Source organism: Pygoscelis adeliae, unplaced genomic scaffold, assembly GCF_000699105.1.
Source record: "Pygoscelis adeliae isolate BGI_AS28 unplaced genomic scaffold, ASM69910v1 Scaffold264, whole genome shotgun sequence".
NCBI classification, from domain to species: domain Eukaryota; kingdom Metazoa; phylum Chordata; class Aves; order Sphenisciformes; family Spheniscidae; genus Pygoscelis; species Pygoscelis adeliae.
The window spans coordinates 186302-201508 of record NW_008824672.1 but is presented as its reverse complement, the minus strand read 5'-3'; the positions used below and the strand labels follow the sequence as shown (position 1 = coordinate 201508).

The 15207-nt window shown below is 37.7% G+C and overlaps 1 protein-coding gene across 1 annotated transcript in view; it reads left to right on the top strand.

The window, feature by feature from the left end:
* Nucleotides 1-500: 500 nt before the first annotated feature.
* Nucleotides 501-15207, top strand: part of CUL1 (cullin 1) — a 50593-nt gene continuing 35886 nt past the window's right edge. The window contains exons 1-2 of the mRNA XM_009323032.1: nucleotides 501-520; nucleotides 11999-12291. Of these exons, the coding sequence (XP_009321307.1) occupies nucleotides 12152-12291 (140 nt within the window). The 5' untranslated portion in view covers nucleotides 501-520; nucleotides 11999-12151. The remainder of the gene's footprint in view (nucleotides 521-11998; nucleotides 12292-15207) is intronic.

Below are 15207 nucleotides of genomic sequence, written 5' to 3'. Positions count from 1 at the left end.
CTTACTTGTTAAAGGAGAATTTTCAGTAAGGAAAACGCAAGAAAATGTAATGGTTGGAAAATTATAGAAAGCTGCTGAGCTTGTCTACATAAGTAACTTGCTATTTTGTTATAAGAGTTGTAGGTTTATCAGTGGAAGAACGACTATAGATTGACTATTGATGGTTCTACAACAATGCAGTTCAGACCTGTTACCGACACGTCTAAATGACTTGGTAATAAAATTGTTTTGAGCTGATGTGCCCTGCTGTGGTGCTGTAACTCGTAGCCTTTAACATAGCTACAGAGGTGGAACATTGTCAGATTTAAACACTCGTTGCATTATCCAGCATGAGTAGTTATATGAGGTTTAATCAGGGAATGGTTGCAGTACAGCTGCTGGGAAAAGCACTGTTTTAGGAAATAATGCATGTCCCAGTGGGTAATTTTCTGACAATTTTCTTTTTACCCACAGAACCTCTGATGCCACAGCAGTGAATTGCATTGTGTTGCTACCTCACCTCTTCTTATAAATGATACAGGTCAAAATCAAATACATTTTTCTAAATAAACCAAACATTTATTACATTCCACTTAATGTAATGTTTTTCAAATCCCTCTTTATCTGTGTACCTTGAAAAAATGAATGAAGGCTACTGTGAAAATAGGAAAATATTAATTCCATTTTGCATTTTAGGAAACTGGTATAGAATCATAAACAAATTTTTGCCAGAGTTGGAATCTCTTGTACTTTATCCTCAAGATTGACCTACCTTCTTTGCCACTTGTATCCTGGACTTGTAAAAAGAAGCATGACCAGCAGGTCGAGGGATGTGATTCTTGCCCTCTATTCCGCTCTTGTGAGACCCCACCTGGAGTACCGCATCCAGCCCTTGGGTCCCCAGCACAAGACAGACCTGTTAGAGCGGGTCCAGAGGAGGGCATGCAAATGATCAGGGGGATGGAACACCTCTGCTGTGAAGAAAGGCCGAGGGAGTTGGGGTTGTTCAGTCTTCAGAAGAGAAGGCTTCAGGGAGACCGTATTGCTGCCTTTCAATACTTAAAGGGGGCTTATAAGAAAGATGCCTGTAGTGACAGGACAAGGTGGCAAGGGGCAATTGTTTGAAACTGAAAGAGAGTAGATTTAGATTGGTTATAAGGAAGAAATTCTTTACAATGAGGGTGGTAAGACACTGGACCAGGTTGTCCAGAGAAGTTGTTGGTGCCCCGTCATTGCAAGTGTTCAAGGTCAGGTTGGATGGGGTTCTGAGCAACTTGATCTAGTGAAAGATGTTCCTGCCCGTGGTGGGGGGTTGGACTAGGTAATCTTTAGAGGTCCCTTCCAGCCCAAACCGTTCCATGGTTCTGTGATTCTTGAATTGATTCTTGAATAAACAGTGTAACTTTGATGTGGTGTTCTTCTAAAAACTCAGGAAAAATTGATGTAATCTCCTTTCCTTCCCCTTTTGATTATTCCAGTTTTGGATTCAGGAGGTTTCACTGCTGTAGCTTGGTCTAGCAGATATGAAGCATTGCTTGACAACAGTACTAAGAATAAAGGGTCAAATACATTTTCTCTGAGGATTTTGTAGTTATGTACTAGATTTGAATATCAGTTCAATACCATTGACTTCTGTTTTTCTTTAGATTAGAAGTACCTAAAGGTGATATAAAATGCTCCTTGTCTTTGTGTTTCATTGGATTTGCTCTAGTTAATGTTGCTGTATGTCTCAAACTTGGTGTTACTGTGAATGAGAAATGGAAACTTTTTATTCACGCATAGGATGGTGAGGATCCATGATGATTGAAAGTTTTTGCAGTGTGGGCAGCTTCTCACTCTGCTCTGGTAATGTACTGATCTTTTGAAGACACGGACATGCTTCTCATCTCCCATTTTCATGGAGATACTGGTGGTTTTGCTACTGGGACCCAGATGTATCCGATTCGTTAATATACAAGGTAGACAAAAGTTAATTTTTTAAATTTAAAGCAGGGAGCTACAAGAGTTTAGGTTATTAGGAATGCAATTTCAGCCATAGCTGAACTCAGAAACTTCTTGTTTGTGTTTTTAATTTGCGTCTGATGTAACTTGGCTTTTTGTTGCTCTCTGTGTTTAAAATTGGACAATATCTTAATGTGGATTAGAGTTCAGAAGTAATGCTGCTGCTGTGACCTTAGTTCACCCTGTTCTGCTCTGTAATTCAAACTTAATTTCATATGTAAATTTGCAAGCTCCTCTAGTCTCGGAGCAGTGGAGACTGTCATCTGGAAGTTTTATCTAAAGTTTGGAGGACAGAATTGAGGGTAAAAAAGAGGGTTATAGGAAATAGTTCTTGTTTTGTTAGCTGCTGGTCTTTCCATCTTCCTTTTCATGGTGGTAATGTCATGAGCAAACGTTCTGCTTGCTTCTGGGTAGCCAAAGGAGAAACTTTTCACTGTACAATTGAAAATGCTTTTTAAAAATTTCTGCATCTTCTTAAGAAAACAGACTGTTCTCTTACTGTGCTTTTTTCAGAGATAACTTCGGAAAAGTTTTGTTATCTGAAAGTGTGCCTTTGCTAGAGTGCCATCACTGATAGGAGTAGTGTAAAATCAAAATGTATATGCTTAAGTAAATTAATTAAATGGATTTTGTTAGGTTCTAATGCAGGCTTAGCTTTAAAATTTAATGGTGCAAGCTAAATCAACAAGAAGCAGGATTTAAGTATGGCTGTTAGGCATGTGCATCAATTTTAACTTTTACAAAATTAAGTTAAACTGTTTCACTTCTGCACCAAGCACGCTTGTTGCAGTCATGAGAAGTCAAAACTGATTAAAAATTTGCTGAAAATGATACTGAATTTATGTGGAACTAACGTTTTGTGAGGTATAAATTCTTTGCTATGGGTTAGGGCTGTTACAGTTCAGATTTCATAGCTGAACCAGAAAAATCAGGTATTAATACCTTACTAGACTTTAATGAGAAAGTTCTCATTCTTTTTCTTGCTGGCTGTAGGAGTAAGTGCGCCTTGTCAGTATTTAGGCATCTGGAATGAAATATGTAGGAGCTGTACTGTTCATTGCTAAGAGTTTGCATCACTATACCATAGTAGGAATCTACTTCGCTAGCAAATATATCTGTGCACTTAATGTAGACCTGATTTAAAAAAACCAAAAAACAAAAAAAACCCAAACAAACAAACAAACAAACAAAACCAAAAAAACAAAAGAAAAAAAACGCCAAAACCCAAAAGATATAGGGGGCAGCTTTTGCAGGGTAGTGATTTTGTCACATGCAGGAAATTAATGCAAGTAACTGCATCAGTCCTTGATTTGTAGACTGTTTTTACTATATGATAGTTGGCAATCCTTGTCACTTCTGAATGAAACGTTAGCATGAAGGTGAATATAGGAGGAAGCTCTTCAGTATTTAAGCTGTGCTGTTGTGGTATATTTGAACATCTAAAAATGTCAGACTGTCTGCAAGACGAATCGCTGTGACCATGATCTGTATTTATCAATTGAAGTGGCAAACTACATTGCCTTGACCAGTTGAGCTCTTGCAAAAGTAACAAGATGGAAGATGCTGCAAAATTAGCAAGCTGTTGGGAAGAGATTCCAGCCAGAGTTGTTTTATGCTCGTTAATGTTAGTACTTCTTAAAGTTACTGATAAGAATCACCACCTTCCAAGAGCATGGGAAAACTTTGTATGGAAACATTATTACAGGTGAAAATTCCTGTTTGTGTCAAGAGGTTAGTGTGAAAGTATACGTTGTGGTGCACTAAGTGCTGTTACAATGGAGGGGGATTTGTGTCCGGGTTCTGGCAGAGATCATGCTGTGTCTGAATTGGACTGTAAGACCATACCAAAATTTTCTTGCTGGAGATCAGTAGGATCACGGTGTTTTAGCTTGTTAAGTTGGTTTTAGTTAAAGTTTTGATGGCAGGTAAGAGCTTTTAGGAAAGCAGTTACGTGTAAGAATTGTCCTCGCAGGATCATTAGGGTCTCTAAACTTGCCCAAGATATTTCAGAGTTTCCAGAGTCTTCTATGTTTGTTCTTGCTAAATTGCATTTGATATGACTCCCCACTGCTGCTTTTTTTTTCTTTCTAAGAAAAACAAGGTGTGTTACTCTATCTAGCATCGTGTTTTCATGGCTTGTCCTCCCTCATTTTCCTTTTCTGCATCTTCCTGGCTAACTCAAGAAATCCATCTTAATGCGCATTGTCCTTCAAGGCTTACGTGTATTTGGGTTTTGTAGTTGTTGTTGTTGGGGTTTTTGTTGTTTTTTTTAAATGCAGGTTGCATCTATGTATAATTAAGCCAGAGAGAGAGTGGGAATACTCAAGGCCTTTTGTCTTGTGTAAACCTTTCTTCCTCTTCTTCAGTGCGCTCGTATCTTGACTTGATTCTCTCTGCACACAGTGTTGCTTTTTTTTCTAGTCTGCAGTCTTCCTCTTTCCAAGATGTAAGGGCTGAGCATAATCAGTGTTTTAAGAAGCTATGAAGCTTATCACTGCGGGCTCAGTTAAAAAACACTGTAGGGTCTGCATCCTGTTTGTAGCACAGGAAAACCTGAGACCTCAGGTTAGAAAGGACATGTTCGGTCAAGGAGTAGTCTAAAAACTTTGTACACGAGGATTACTTGAACAGTAAAAAAGTGAACTCTTTCAAAGATGGCCAAACAAAACCTGAAGAGTTTTACCCGTATAGTAGTGTTAAGGATATAGTCCCTTACATTATTTGCAAAGTTGATATTGATGCAGTAAGACTACCATGAAAGTTTTCTTGTTGGCAGGATTGTTAATATTGACCAAAGTTTACTTCAGCTGCAAGTGCAGAAGGGAGAGTTTGCTAGTATAGATGTATCAGCAAACCTTGTCTAGTCTAGACCTAAACTCTGTTTAATAGGCAGCACGTATATGTTTTCTTTTTGTTTTGTATAAGCTATTGCATTACTGTAGTGAGATCTGTCAAAAGTTGCAGGAACTGTTTGCTCAAGGAAGACAAGGGTAAAGTTGAAATCAAGAAGTAAAGGAAGAATGTTAAAGCGCTAATAAAAGAATAGGCAAAGAGAAGTGAAAAAGCGGCACACTCAAACTTGTTTGGTGCTCTTCTGATGAATAGTCATTTATGTTTTGGAAAAATCATTGTAGTCAGGCATCCAAATTAAAACCATGTCAGTTAAAAAGGCTTTTAGTGAACATGATCATGCATAATTTAAGTAAATAAGAAAGGTATAAAAACTGCAATTCCAAGTTACTTCCATATATTCTGTTTAAATTTGAAAATAAAGGTGAATTTAGGTGTCTTTCTAGCTGTGAGCAACACATGAAGGCTTTTGTTTTATTTTTTCAGCTGGTAACTGTATCACTGGCACATGAAGTAATGTAAGGGTGTATTCCTTATAGGGCTTTAGATACCATTGATCAGAGCTGTAGTGCACAAGAGGAGAGGGTGTGGGAAGAACACTGAAGCCCGGAATGAAGACATTGTCAGGGAGGTAAAGCAGCAACTGCTCAAACTTTACACCAAATTTACACAACTTGGTATTAAACTACTGGCAAATTGAGCGTACTTGCTTCTACTCTAAACTACTTTTTTTTTTTTTTTTTTTTAAATGCTGCACGGAATGCTTTTACCACCCAAAGACAACTTTTGGAAGGGAGGAGTGTATGCGTGCATACATCTGCCTTTTTCTCATAATGACATGAACTGAATTTAGCTCTCTTGAAAATAAGATGAGCTAAAGTTTTTCACACTACATATAACTCAATATTTTGTAATAATACAGAGGAACTGTATGTTGTAATTTGCATAATTCGTCTCTTAAATATCTTTGCTATTGAAAAGGGAGAAAAGATTCTAATATTTCTCTTCTGGTATTGATATGATTTCTGGAATAACCATTTTTTATGATAGCCGTGGTTTCATTTTGCTGGGGCGCAGTGGAAATGTCTGCTATAGACAGATTCTTCAGATTTGGATTAATTACACATTTGTAGCACGTAAAGTGCTAAGGACATTACGCTTGCTCCTAGTCTTGCTTTAAGGATCGAGTGACTTTACATGCATAAACTGTCTGCCTAGTTTATAGTCTGTATATTTAGTGACCTAAAATACTTCTGGACAGAAATGTCAATGCTATAAAATGTTGCATGCAGGACCATGGCTCAACTAAGCTATGTTACATTATAGTTTTGAGCTCATAATGGTAACGTCAGCTGAAGTCAAGTAAACACAAAATAATTAATTTGTAGGTATTTGAATATAAAAAGTGTCTTTGAAATCTTAAATTGTGAGTGCAAGTGATTATAGGGACAAAATAGAACTATTTCTCTTGTCTCTTTCCACTCCATCAAACATAAATGTGTGCTAGAATGGAGGTTGTCCTTTATGCTTCAAGAGACATTTTTTAACCTGGAAAAAAATTTCTGAGAAATAGCTTATAAATTGTAAAGGCAAAGAAGTAAAAGGTGAAAGCAAAGATAATTTTGAAGTGTCTCCCCACCCCGCCCCAGTGCTTATATCTGATTAATCATGTAGATTGTACCTTACAGGCTAACTAGCAGTGGAGGGAGGTATATTGTTCTCAGCTCTGTACTTTGCATTTACATGCCTTTTCAAAAGGTGTGTGTTTGCATGACTTCAAGAGGAATCTTAAGCCTGGTTTGTAGGATGGATCATTTGCAGTGTCCTATCTGTGACACTGTCTATGTTTGGTAAGAGAGGATATATGAATAATAAATTGACTTCTTTGGTTACGAGAGGGGTTTGGTTTATTTTTTGGTATGCCTTGTATCAAGCCTAACACTGAAAACAATAGATGTGCCTTTGGATGCTTATTGTAAGGCAAAAACTTGCCAAGTATTTTGATATGATAATACTTTAGGGTCACTTCAGCTATAGCAATTTTGAAATTTATGTGAACTAGAGTATAAACCAGCATCCAATATCTTAAATTGTTTTTAAAATAGTATGAGAACAAGCAAACAGCTTTTGTTAGAACAAAGGTAGTGTTTAATGTGCTTCTGTTTTAGTTTTTTGAAAATACTTTTTGCGTGCTTGTGTCATACGGCATTGTTTCAGTATGTATTGCATATCTTGGGTAAATAACTTTAATAGTTGCCTTGACTCAGTGTGGAGGTAGCAGAGACTTTGAGGGAGTAAAACTGGTTGGGAACCTTTCTGAGTGTTGCTGTTTGCTGAATACAAGAGCATCTGTTGAATTTCTGGATCAGACTTGCTGAAATACAGCAACAGGAGAGCAGGATAAAGAAAGTTAGAAGAGTGAAGCTGGAAAACTGGGGAGGAAGGAGTTTGGCAAGAGGAATTTAATTTTTCATTTTTAAGTGTGTGGCTGTATTAAACTTACTCCTTTTTCTTGTCTTTTGAAGCCAAAGATTAAATGTTTATTATCCTTTATCCTTTCAGCACAGAGGGCTGATATTTTGCTTGTAGTGGCCATTTAAGTGAACATGGTCACTGCACCAATTTTTACAAAAGTTGTCAAACTGCAGCTAGTGTCCAAATGAACTTCTACTGTATTTTTGTTACTGGGAAACTTGCATTCAGTTTTAGAAAATGAATTTGAGGCAGTGTACAGAGGTGAAATTCTGACTTTTAATAAACTTTGGAAACCTCGTAACACTAAAGGTCTTTGAACTTATTTTTGACAGCATTCATTCCACCATAGCTTATTAGTGAAACTTGCTTCTCTTCCCTAGTGTGTTTGTTTTTAGTGTGATTAAATCTGGTCACCTTAGCTCAGGCTATTAGGCATGAAAAGTTTTAATTGCAGTGCTTGAATGCAGGGTTGAAAGATAGGATGGCTTTGAACACTGTCACACTGCTGTATCAACTTGTGTATATATCAGCTGGAAACTGCAGGGGTAATTTTTTTTCATGTAAATATAGCTGGTCCTGAACATACAATGAAGTCTGGGTTCTCTGGTCCAGAGCTACAGAGCAGATGTTGCAACTCGGGCAGGTGGTCCTGTCCATGAAGCGGGTCACCAGGAAGTTTGATCTGTTTGGGAGAGAAACCACAGTGACGGTCAGTTCAAGACTGACTTGTGCATAGTCTTGCCAACAGCACTTTGGAAGGTGAGAGGTGTCACTGATGTAAAGGTTATGACTTAATGATGAGGTTTTAATTCACCTATAGCAATTCATGGTTTTCAGGAGGGCACCTTGCTGTTGGCAGTTGTGCACAGGCCAGGCACTGAGAAATGATAGACTAGTCTAAACTCTCTTTTCTCCCTCTTTATAAGTTTAGCAATCGGGACATTGGATAAAGAGATGCAGTGTAACTACTGTGGACCAGATTTGACCTTCCAGAATTGTTTGCCTAGGAGAGGTTTTCTGTGCGTGAATCACAAAAATAATTTTGAAAACTACACTTACACTTTTCACATGAAATAGAACTTCATATTTTCACTGGGTGTTTGTGTATAATAACAACTGTACTGTGTTACAAAGCCTTGTTTTACCCCTTCTCTCTCCATACATGTAACACCATAACTTAGTTTAACCACTAAGCACAAATGGTTGCTTTCATAAATATGCTTTTGTAGTTCAAGTATTCTTATGTAGTGAAACTTTACTCCTGTTAAGGTAATATATTAATGATTACCTTTCTATTTTTCTGCACATGAATAAATCTGCAAAAAAATTAGTAGTAGTTTATAGCGTTATTCATCTATTGCTTTATTTCCCAACCGTGTTAACTAGTAACTAACTGGAAGAAGTAAATTATTTGAGTCTAGGAAGTTAGTGACATGATGCTATCATTCTGTATTCGTGCCTTTAATTGCAAAATTCGAATGGGAAGCCAGCCAAGGGATAGTGAGGTAATGTTGTCAAATGCAGTGGAATTTATTGCTTATAAAGAAAAGATATTTCTACATAGTGGACTGCATGAGAAAATAAAAATCAAAATTAAGTTCTTTCTCATGGCATTGTTTTTAATGGCTACATCCTGACTTAAATACAGAGGGTTACTTTACAGGGAGGGGAGGCAAAATTAGTACAGTGTGAATGAGGAACACCTTGAGTTTAAAAGATCGTGGGAAAAGGTAGTATTTGTAGATGCACCAGGGTACATAAAAACTAGGAGATGCTTAGAGAAGAAAGTTAAATATTTCCATCGTCTTAGAGGGGGAAACTCCACATCCGCTGGGCAGCTGGTGAACGCAGGCTTGCAATGGAAGGGTGGCTGCCTCTTACTGGCACCTGAAGTAAGAGCCCCGACTGTTGTTCCTCTGCAGACTGCCTGGGAAGGGACCTTGGCCCAGCTGTGAACTATTGTAACAGTTATTATGCTTTCTGCTAGCTAGCAAGGGGTTGGTCTTTTGTTATGAACTTTTATACAGCAGTGAAATATTTTGTATTAGTTACGCCAAAATAGTTTTACTAAAATGCACTCTAATTCTAGGCTGCTTGCTTTCTGCAGATAAGTAAGAGAGTAATGGTCAGTTACTTTTTATGCGTGCTGCAGTCAGAGTAGAGTTATAGATTCATAACCGTGTCTTCTCTTGCTTGTGTGGAGAGTTCAAATAGTACCCAATTTAAGGAACCAAAAAGTTTCTTCTGGACTGTAGATGTCGAATTAATTTTCTTGCTTTGTATTGCAATGCTGACTTAGGATCATAGTCCAAGATCAGGGGTGTGTAACGTGCACAGTGTTTCCCACAGTAGGGGCAAATGGCCACTCATGGACCTTTGTTCTTTCTGGCTTTCATTGCTCAGTCATGAAAGTCTGTCATTATTAGTACTGCAGCAGGTTTGATTTCCAGAAATTAAAGACGTTAAATACAAATAAGGTATGATCTGTATTACACTTCAGCATGATGATGCATTATTCCCATATGTCTTTAATAACCAGTTTGCTGTAATTATAGAAACAGAATGGCGATGTTAAATTTTGTGTATGTTTTATAAGATATATATTGATTGAATAATTGTTTCTCCACCTAATTTTCTAAGTAGTTGTTGCTCATGTAAAAAGAAAAATTAGCTACAGAAGCAGTTTATGTTTGATTGAAATGAGACAGTACTTGTTGCTCACGTTGACATAATTAAAATACTTCCCGGTGTTTTTTACTTAAAGCTTGAGATGTAAATGCTTATGGGTGATGGATAGCAAAGGACGATGAGGAGTGGTAATTTCCGTGTTACTGCAGTAAGACAGAGTCATCGACTAAAAAAACTGAAGCAATGTCTCTGTCTTAGGTCTTTTTAGGGTCAAGGACAAAAGGCAGTAAAGAAGTCCTACAAATAATTGAGTGGGGGTCAGGGAGGGTATAACAATACTTAATCTTCAAAACAGTGTGAAACCTGGAGTGGAACTTGCAATAGCCTAGAAGGGGCTGTGACAAAGCATCTATGACATACTGTAGATCCTGAAAGAATATCTTTATTTTCCGCTGCTCAGAGGTTGAAAACAAATAATAGGATTTACCAGGTCTTGGCCTATACTATCCTTGAAATTATGGAAGGGTTCATATGAGCCTTGGCCAGCAGGCTCCGTTACAGGACAGGTTTATCATAAAGCTGTGTTCTTGTCTATAGAAGCATGGCAAAAAGTCATCATGTGTTTCACTGTGTTCTGAGTATTTCAGTGAATGGTCTCTAGGTTACGAATCACAGAATGGTTTGGGCTGGAAGGGGCCTCTAAAGGTCATCTAGTCCAACCCCCCTGCCATGGGCAGGGACACCTTCCACTACGTCAGGTTGCTCAAAGCCCTGTCCAACCTGGCCTTGAACACGTCCAGGGGTGGGGCATCCACAGCTTCTCTGGGCAACTTGTTCCAGTGTCTCACCACTCTCATTGTAAAAAATTTCTTCTTATATCCAGTCTAAATCTGCCCTCTTTCAATTTAAAACCATTGACCCTTGTCCTGTCACTACAGGCCATGGTAAAAAGTCTTTCTCCATCTTTCTTATAAGCCCCCTTTTTATATTGGAAGGCTGCAGTAAGAGTAAGTTGGTCCTGAGTTATTACAACTCTGTTATTTGTGGGTTAATTTTTTAAATTGTGTTACCTCCTTTGCAATTTTCAGGTGTCGTCTTAATTTGATTGCTACGGTGGATGAGACGTGTTAAAATAGCAAAATATTTTTAAGGACTTGTGTAAAAATGGATCTTCTCTGCTTGATATTGTCAGTAGTCCTTTCCAGGTGACTGTTTTCCTACTCTGTCATTTCACAAGGCTGATGAATTGATAACCGTCTTTTCACCACCTCCCAAACTTTGTACGCTTAAGCACTCATGGGAGTAGTGCATTTTCTTAGTTTCTTATTCTTTCATTCACAACTCATGCAATCTTTGTTCTGTGCACTCCATTAGTTGTTCTTTCTTCCCAACATTATTGGCTGCGTATTCTCTTGCTGGTAAGATGACACTGAAGGAAGTAGTGTTCATTTACTTAGCAAAGAAATCAATGTAAGCATGCGTTTACCAGATAGAAAAATTCTCTGCTCGCAAAATACCTTGGACTTTCAGGTTACCTGTAATAGAATCTCAAGTCTGGAAGTTACTGATAAATAGTAAAAATAATAAATAAATAATAACAAATAAAATAATAAATAAAAATAGTTATTTTTAGCATCTTCTGGTTAACCTTGGATATCCGTCAGGATTCTAGTTAAACAATGAATTACCACAGAACCCTGAGTTGTTTGCAAATACTGGAGTTTTACTGTTGTATAGGGAGGAAACATTTCTTAGTAGGATAGTGTCTGCTGCTTGGAAAGATTTTTACTGTTACGTTTTCTTATTAGCATTAGGGTTTTGTTGTCAGCAGCACTGACCGAAGTACCTACAGGCTTTGGACAGATCTGGGCACCTAACAGTCCCATTTTGTAGTGGATTCCTGAATTGCAAAATTACTTGGTTCTGGTATTTCAGATCTCATCATGGATTTCTCATCTGTGTAAAAGAAAATGTTTCAATGAAATCATTAATTTTGTATCTTTCTCTCTAGTGTGAATGAATTTGGACTGTCATATAACGTGTATATTTTCTTTTCCTTTTGCAGATTATCTTCCCAGGAAGCATCACTCTTTCTATGTAAAGAATGTCTCACTGAGTTGCTGCAACTGAGTTTAGAATGTTACTTGACTTGTGATTCTGATGGAGGAATAACCAGATCTCAGGCTGCTGCACTGGAAGACTTTACAGGAAATACAAAATGTCATCTAATAGGAGTCAGAACCCGCATGGACTTAAACAGATCGGTCTTGACCAGATCTGGGATGACCTAAGAGCTGGAATTCAACAGGTTTACACGAGACAAAGTATGGCAAAATCCAGATACATGGAACTCTACACGTATCCTAATGCCTCAACCAGTTAGTACTTTCACTGTTAGTAGATTAAAGATAGCTCTTTGCTTTTCTAAACTCAAAATTGCTTCACAACTACTTGACTTAGTGGCTTTTAAGAATATATTTTTATTTTGAAAATTAGCCTTTTCTATTTAATCTTACTGGCAAATAAGCAGGAACAGTCTGTTGTCTGGAAAACTGTCTTCATAATTATGGTTACTTCTGAATTTCAGGCTTGGTTACTATTATCTTTGACAGAGCAGATGTTTAAAGTGATTTTATTAATAGGTCTAATTTTGAGTCCACAATAACAGAAATTCTTTTTCCTTTATATGTTAGTCTCTGGCATTACGCTGCAGGTCTTATTGGCAATAATGTCCAGTTACCTAGAAAATTTTTCTCTTGTCCACCTCAGAGTAGTACTGTACTCTTTGAGTTGGTTTTATAACTTTCCAGCTGGAGTGAGAATGCACCCAGTGGATTTCTCTTGAATTCCTACCTTGCATGAGAGAGCTATTGAAATTTTCCAGCGTCTCCCCATTCTGGGAGTTGTTATAAGATGCTAAAAGAGGGTTGTGTTCATCCTTGTGCGTGTGTGCTGCAGTACTATTTGGAAGATTGTAGCAAACTTGTTTCTGTCAGGTAGTGCGTAAGGATCTTTTATAACTAATTTGCAGGAGAGATGTGCCTGTTGCTGTATTATAGCTTCAGTGTTTGACTTCAAGACTTTGTTTGGAAAGTGAGAAATCCTTCTTTTATGTTCCACCTATAAAGTGACATGTAAATGGATTCGATGAGGAACCACCTCTGTTTTGCATCCGTTGTTCGGTGTTCACTCTTGTAAGCTTGTATTGCTCAGTAGGGTAAGCACTGCTCAAGAAGATGGTGGTACAGCAAAGTGTGTAGACATATGATAGAAGAAATGATGACTGAATACATTTCCTATCTTACTCTAGTTCTGCTATTTTTCTTTATCAATTTTTAGAGGTTTTTTTTTAAATAGGTTATTGTTCTGGTACATAAATTAACGTCTAAAGCTGTTGTTGGCACTGATTTGGAATTGCATATCAAATTTTAGTCTGTGTTAATGTTTTTGAAGAGGCAGAGCTTTTATAAAAGAGGAGCTTGAAGGCTGTAAAGCAATTAATTCTGTAGTTCTCTGGACTTTCTAAGGAGATAGAAAAGTTTGTTACCTGTACATGTAATCTCACAGTTGATGTGTAATCATACCTGTGCCTGCAGAATCCATGCTCCTCGGGGTGTGGGAAGAACCGTGAGCAGTCTGCTGAGTGTTTCTAGGATACTTCTTTAATTGTGATGGGAAGATGAAATAACATTTGGTCAGAACTTTTTGTAAGACTTAAAATGACTGATTTCTTGCAGTGCTAGGTTCAGTATTGTTCTTGACTGAATGAAACAAGTCTGCAAAAGTTGAATGTCTAATAGAAATCTGATATGTAGTAGAACCTCTGAGAGAGATTTCTCTTCTGAGTGCCTTTAATATATTCCTGTTTGAGTTCTATGAAGCAGGGCAGCTGAAAACTAAATACTTCTTACAATGATAATGTTAAAACACTTGCTTTTTTTCCCTCCTTCTGATGTTCTCAAATATTCTTGGGACAAAGCTGTAAAAGGGATATGTTGTCTATTAACTAGTCATTTCCTTCTTGTTGCTGCTTCAAGAAGTTGTTGGATCCAAGAATAAGGATAGTTTTTGTTACTTTAATTAGTGAATTCATTTAGTGGGTAATTTTGGTGGTTGACTTTCATTTGTGGATTAATTTAATAGACTGGTAACTCAGAATACTTGACACTGGTTAGGCGAAGAGTTTTTAATCTACTATGAAGATAACAATGCACTTTGCATCCTATACCAAATGCGCATGTTCAAAAGTTGTACTTACAAGATTACTCCTTTTTCAGTATCTGTAACACATTTGCTCAGTCTTTGCATACAGCAAGTCTAGTAGATTGACGGACTTTTATTTTGGGAGGCTCAGCCTCTCAAACAGCTTGGTTTGGAAAGCAAAAGAGATGCAGATGAGTTTCAGCTGCAGCTGTAATTGGTCTGAAGATCAGCCCTACTTACAAGGTTGCTGGATATGACAGCAGTTTGGAAATCTTGTGCAGCAGACAGTTTAGTCATTTCCTCGTGCTCTTTTGTCCTTTCCCCCTCCCCCCCCCCCCTTTTTTTTTTTTCCCCCCTTACTATTTTTAAAACCACTTTTAAAACCTGAAATCAAGTTCTGTTTTGTTTGTGTAGCAAAAATGGGCCATATATCTATAGCCAACATATGAGTAAATACAGGATTGGAACATACTTTGCATCTTTTTTTCCTCCCCCCCCCCCCCCCCCCCCCTTTTTTTTTTTCCCCCTGTCAGGGTATTGCTTCTGAAGTGGATTCCATTTCATCCCTCTAATTTATAAGAGGAGAAGGAGAACCATGCATAAAAGCAAAACTGCCTTTACTGTATCTGGTATTGAATTTTCAGTTAGAATTGATTGAAGATGTGGAAGTTTTTGTTGTGCCTTGTTCAAGTTATTCTGGGAAAGAATTGGAAGAGTTACGCAGTTCAGACGGTTTGGACCTCCATCCAAGCTCCGTTCATTTTATTTGTTCAGAGTGTCTCTTTTTGTGAGACGCTAGATTCAATCTCTGAATACAGGCCAGAGTTTGTACTTAAGGTGTTTTTTTTCCTTCATTCTGAAAATACTGAAGAGATGAACCAAGAAACGTTGTTTCTGAATGGTGGTTCTCAAGATACTCATCCCTACTTTTTCTAATTCAGATTCATTTGTGGTTCTGATTGCAGGGTGTATTTTTTTGTCAGATCAGATGATCATCAAATGTTTTTCAGGACTGCGTATACTTTTGTGATTCCTTTTGCCCTGCCAGCTATGCCAAAGCACCTAACCAGA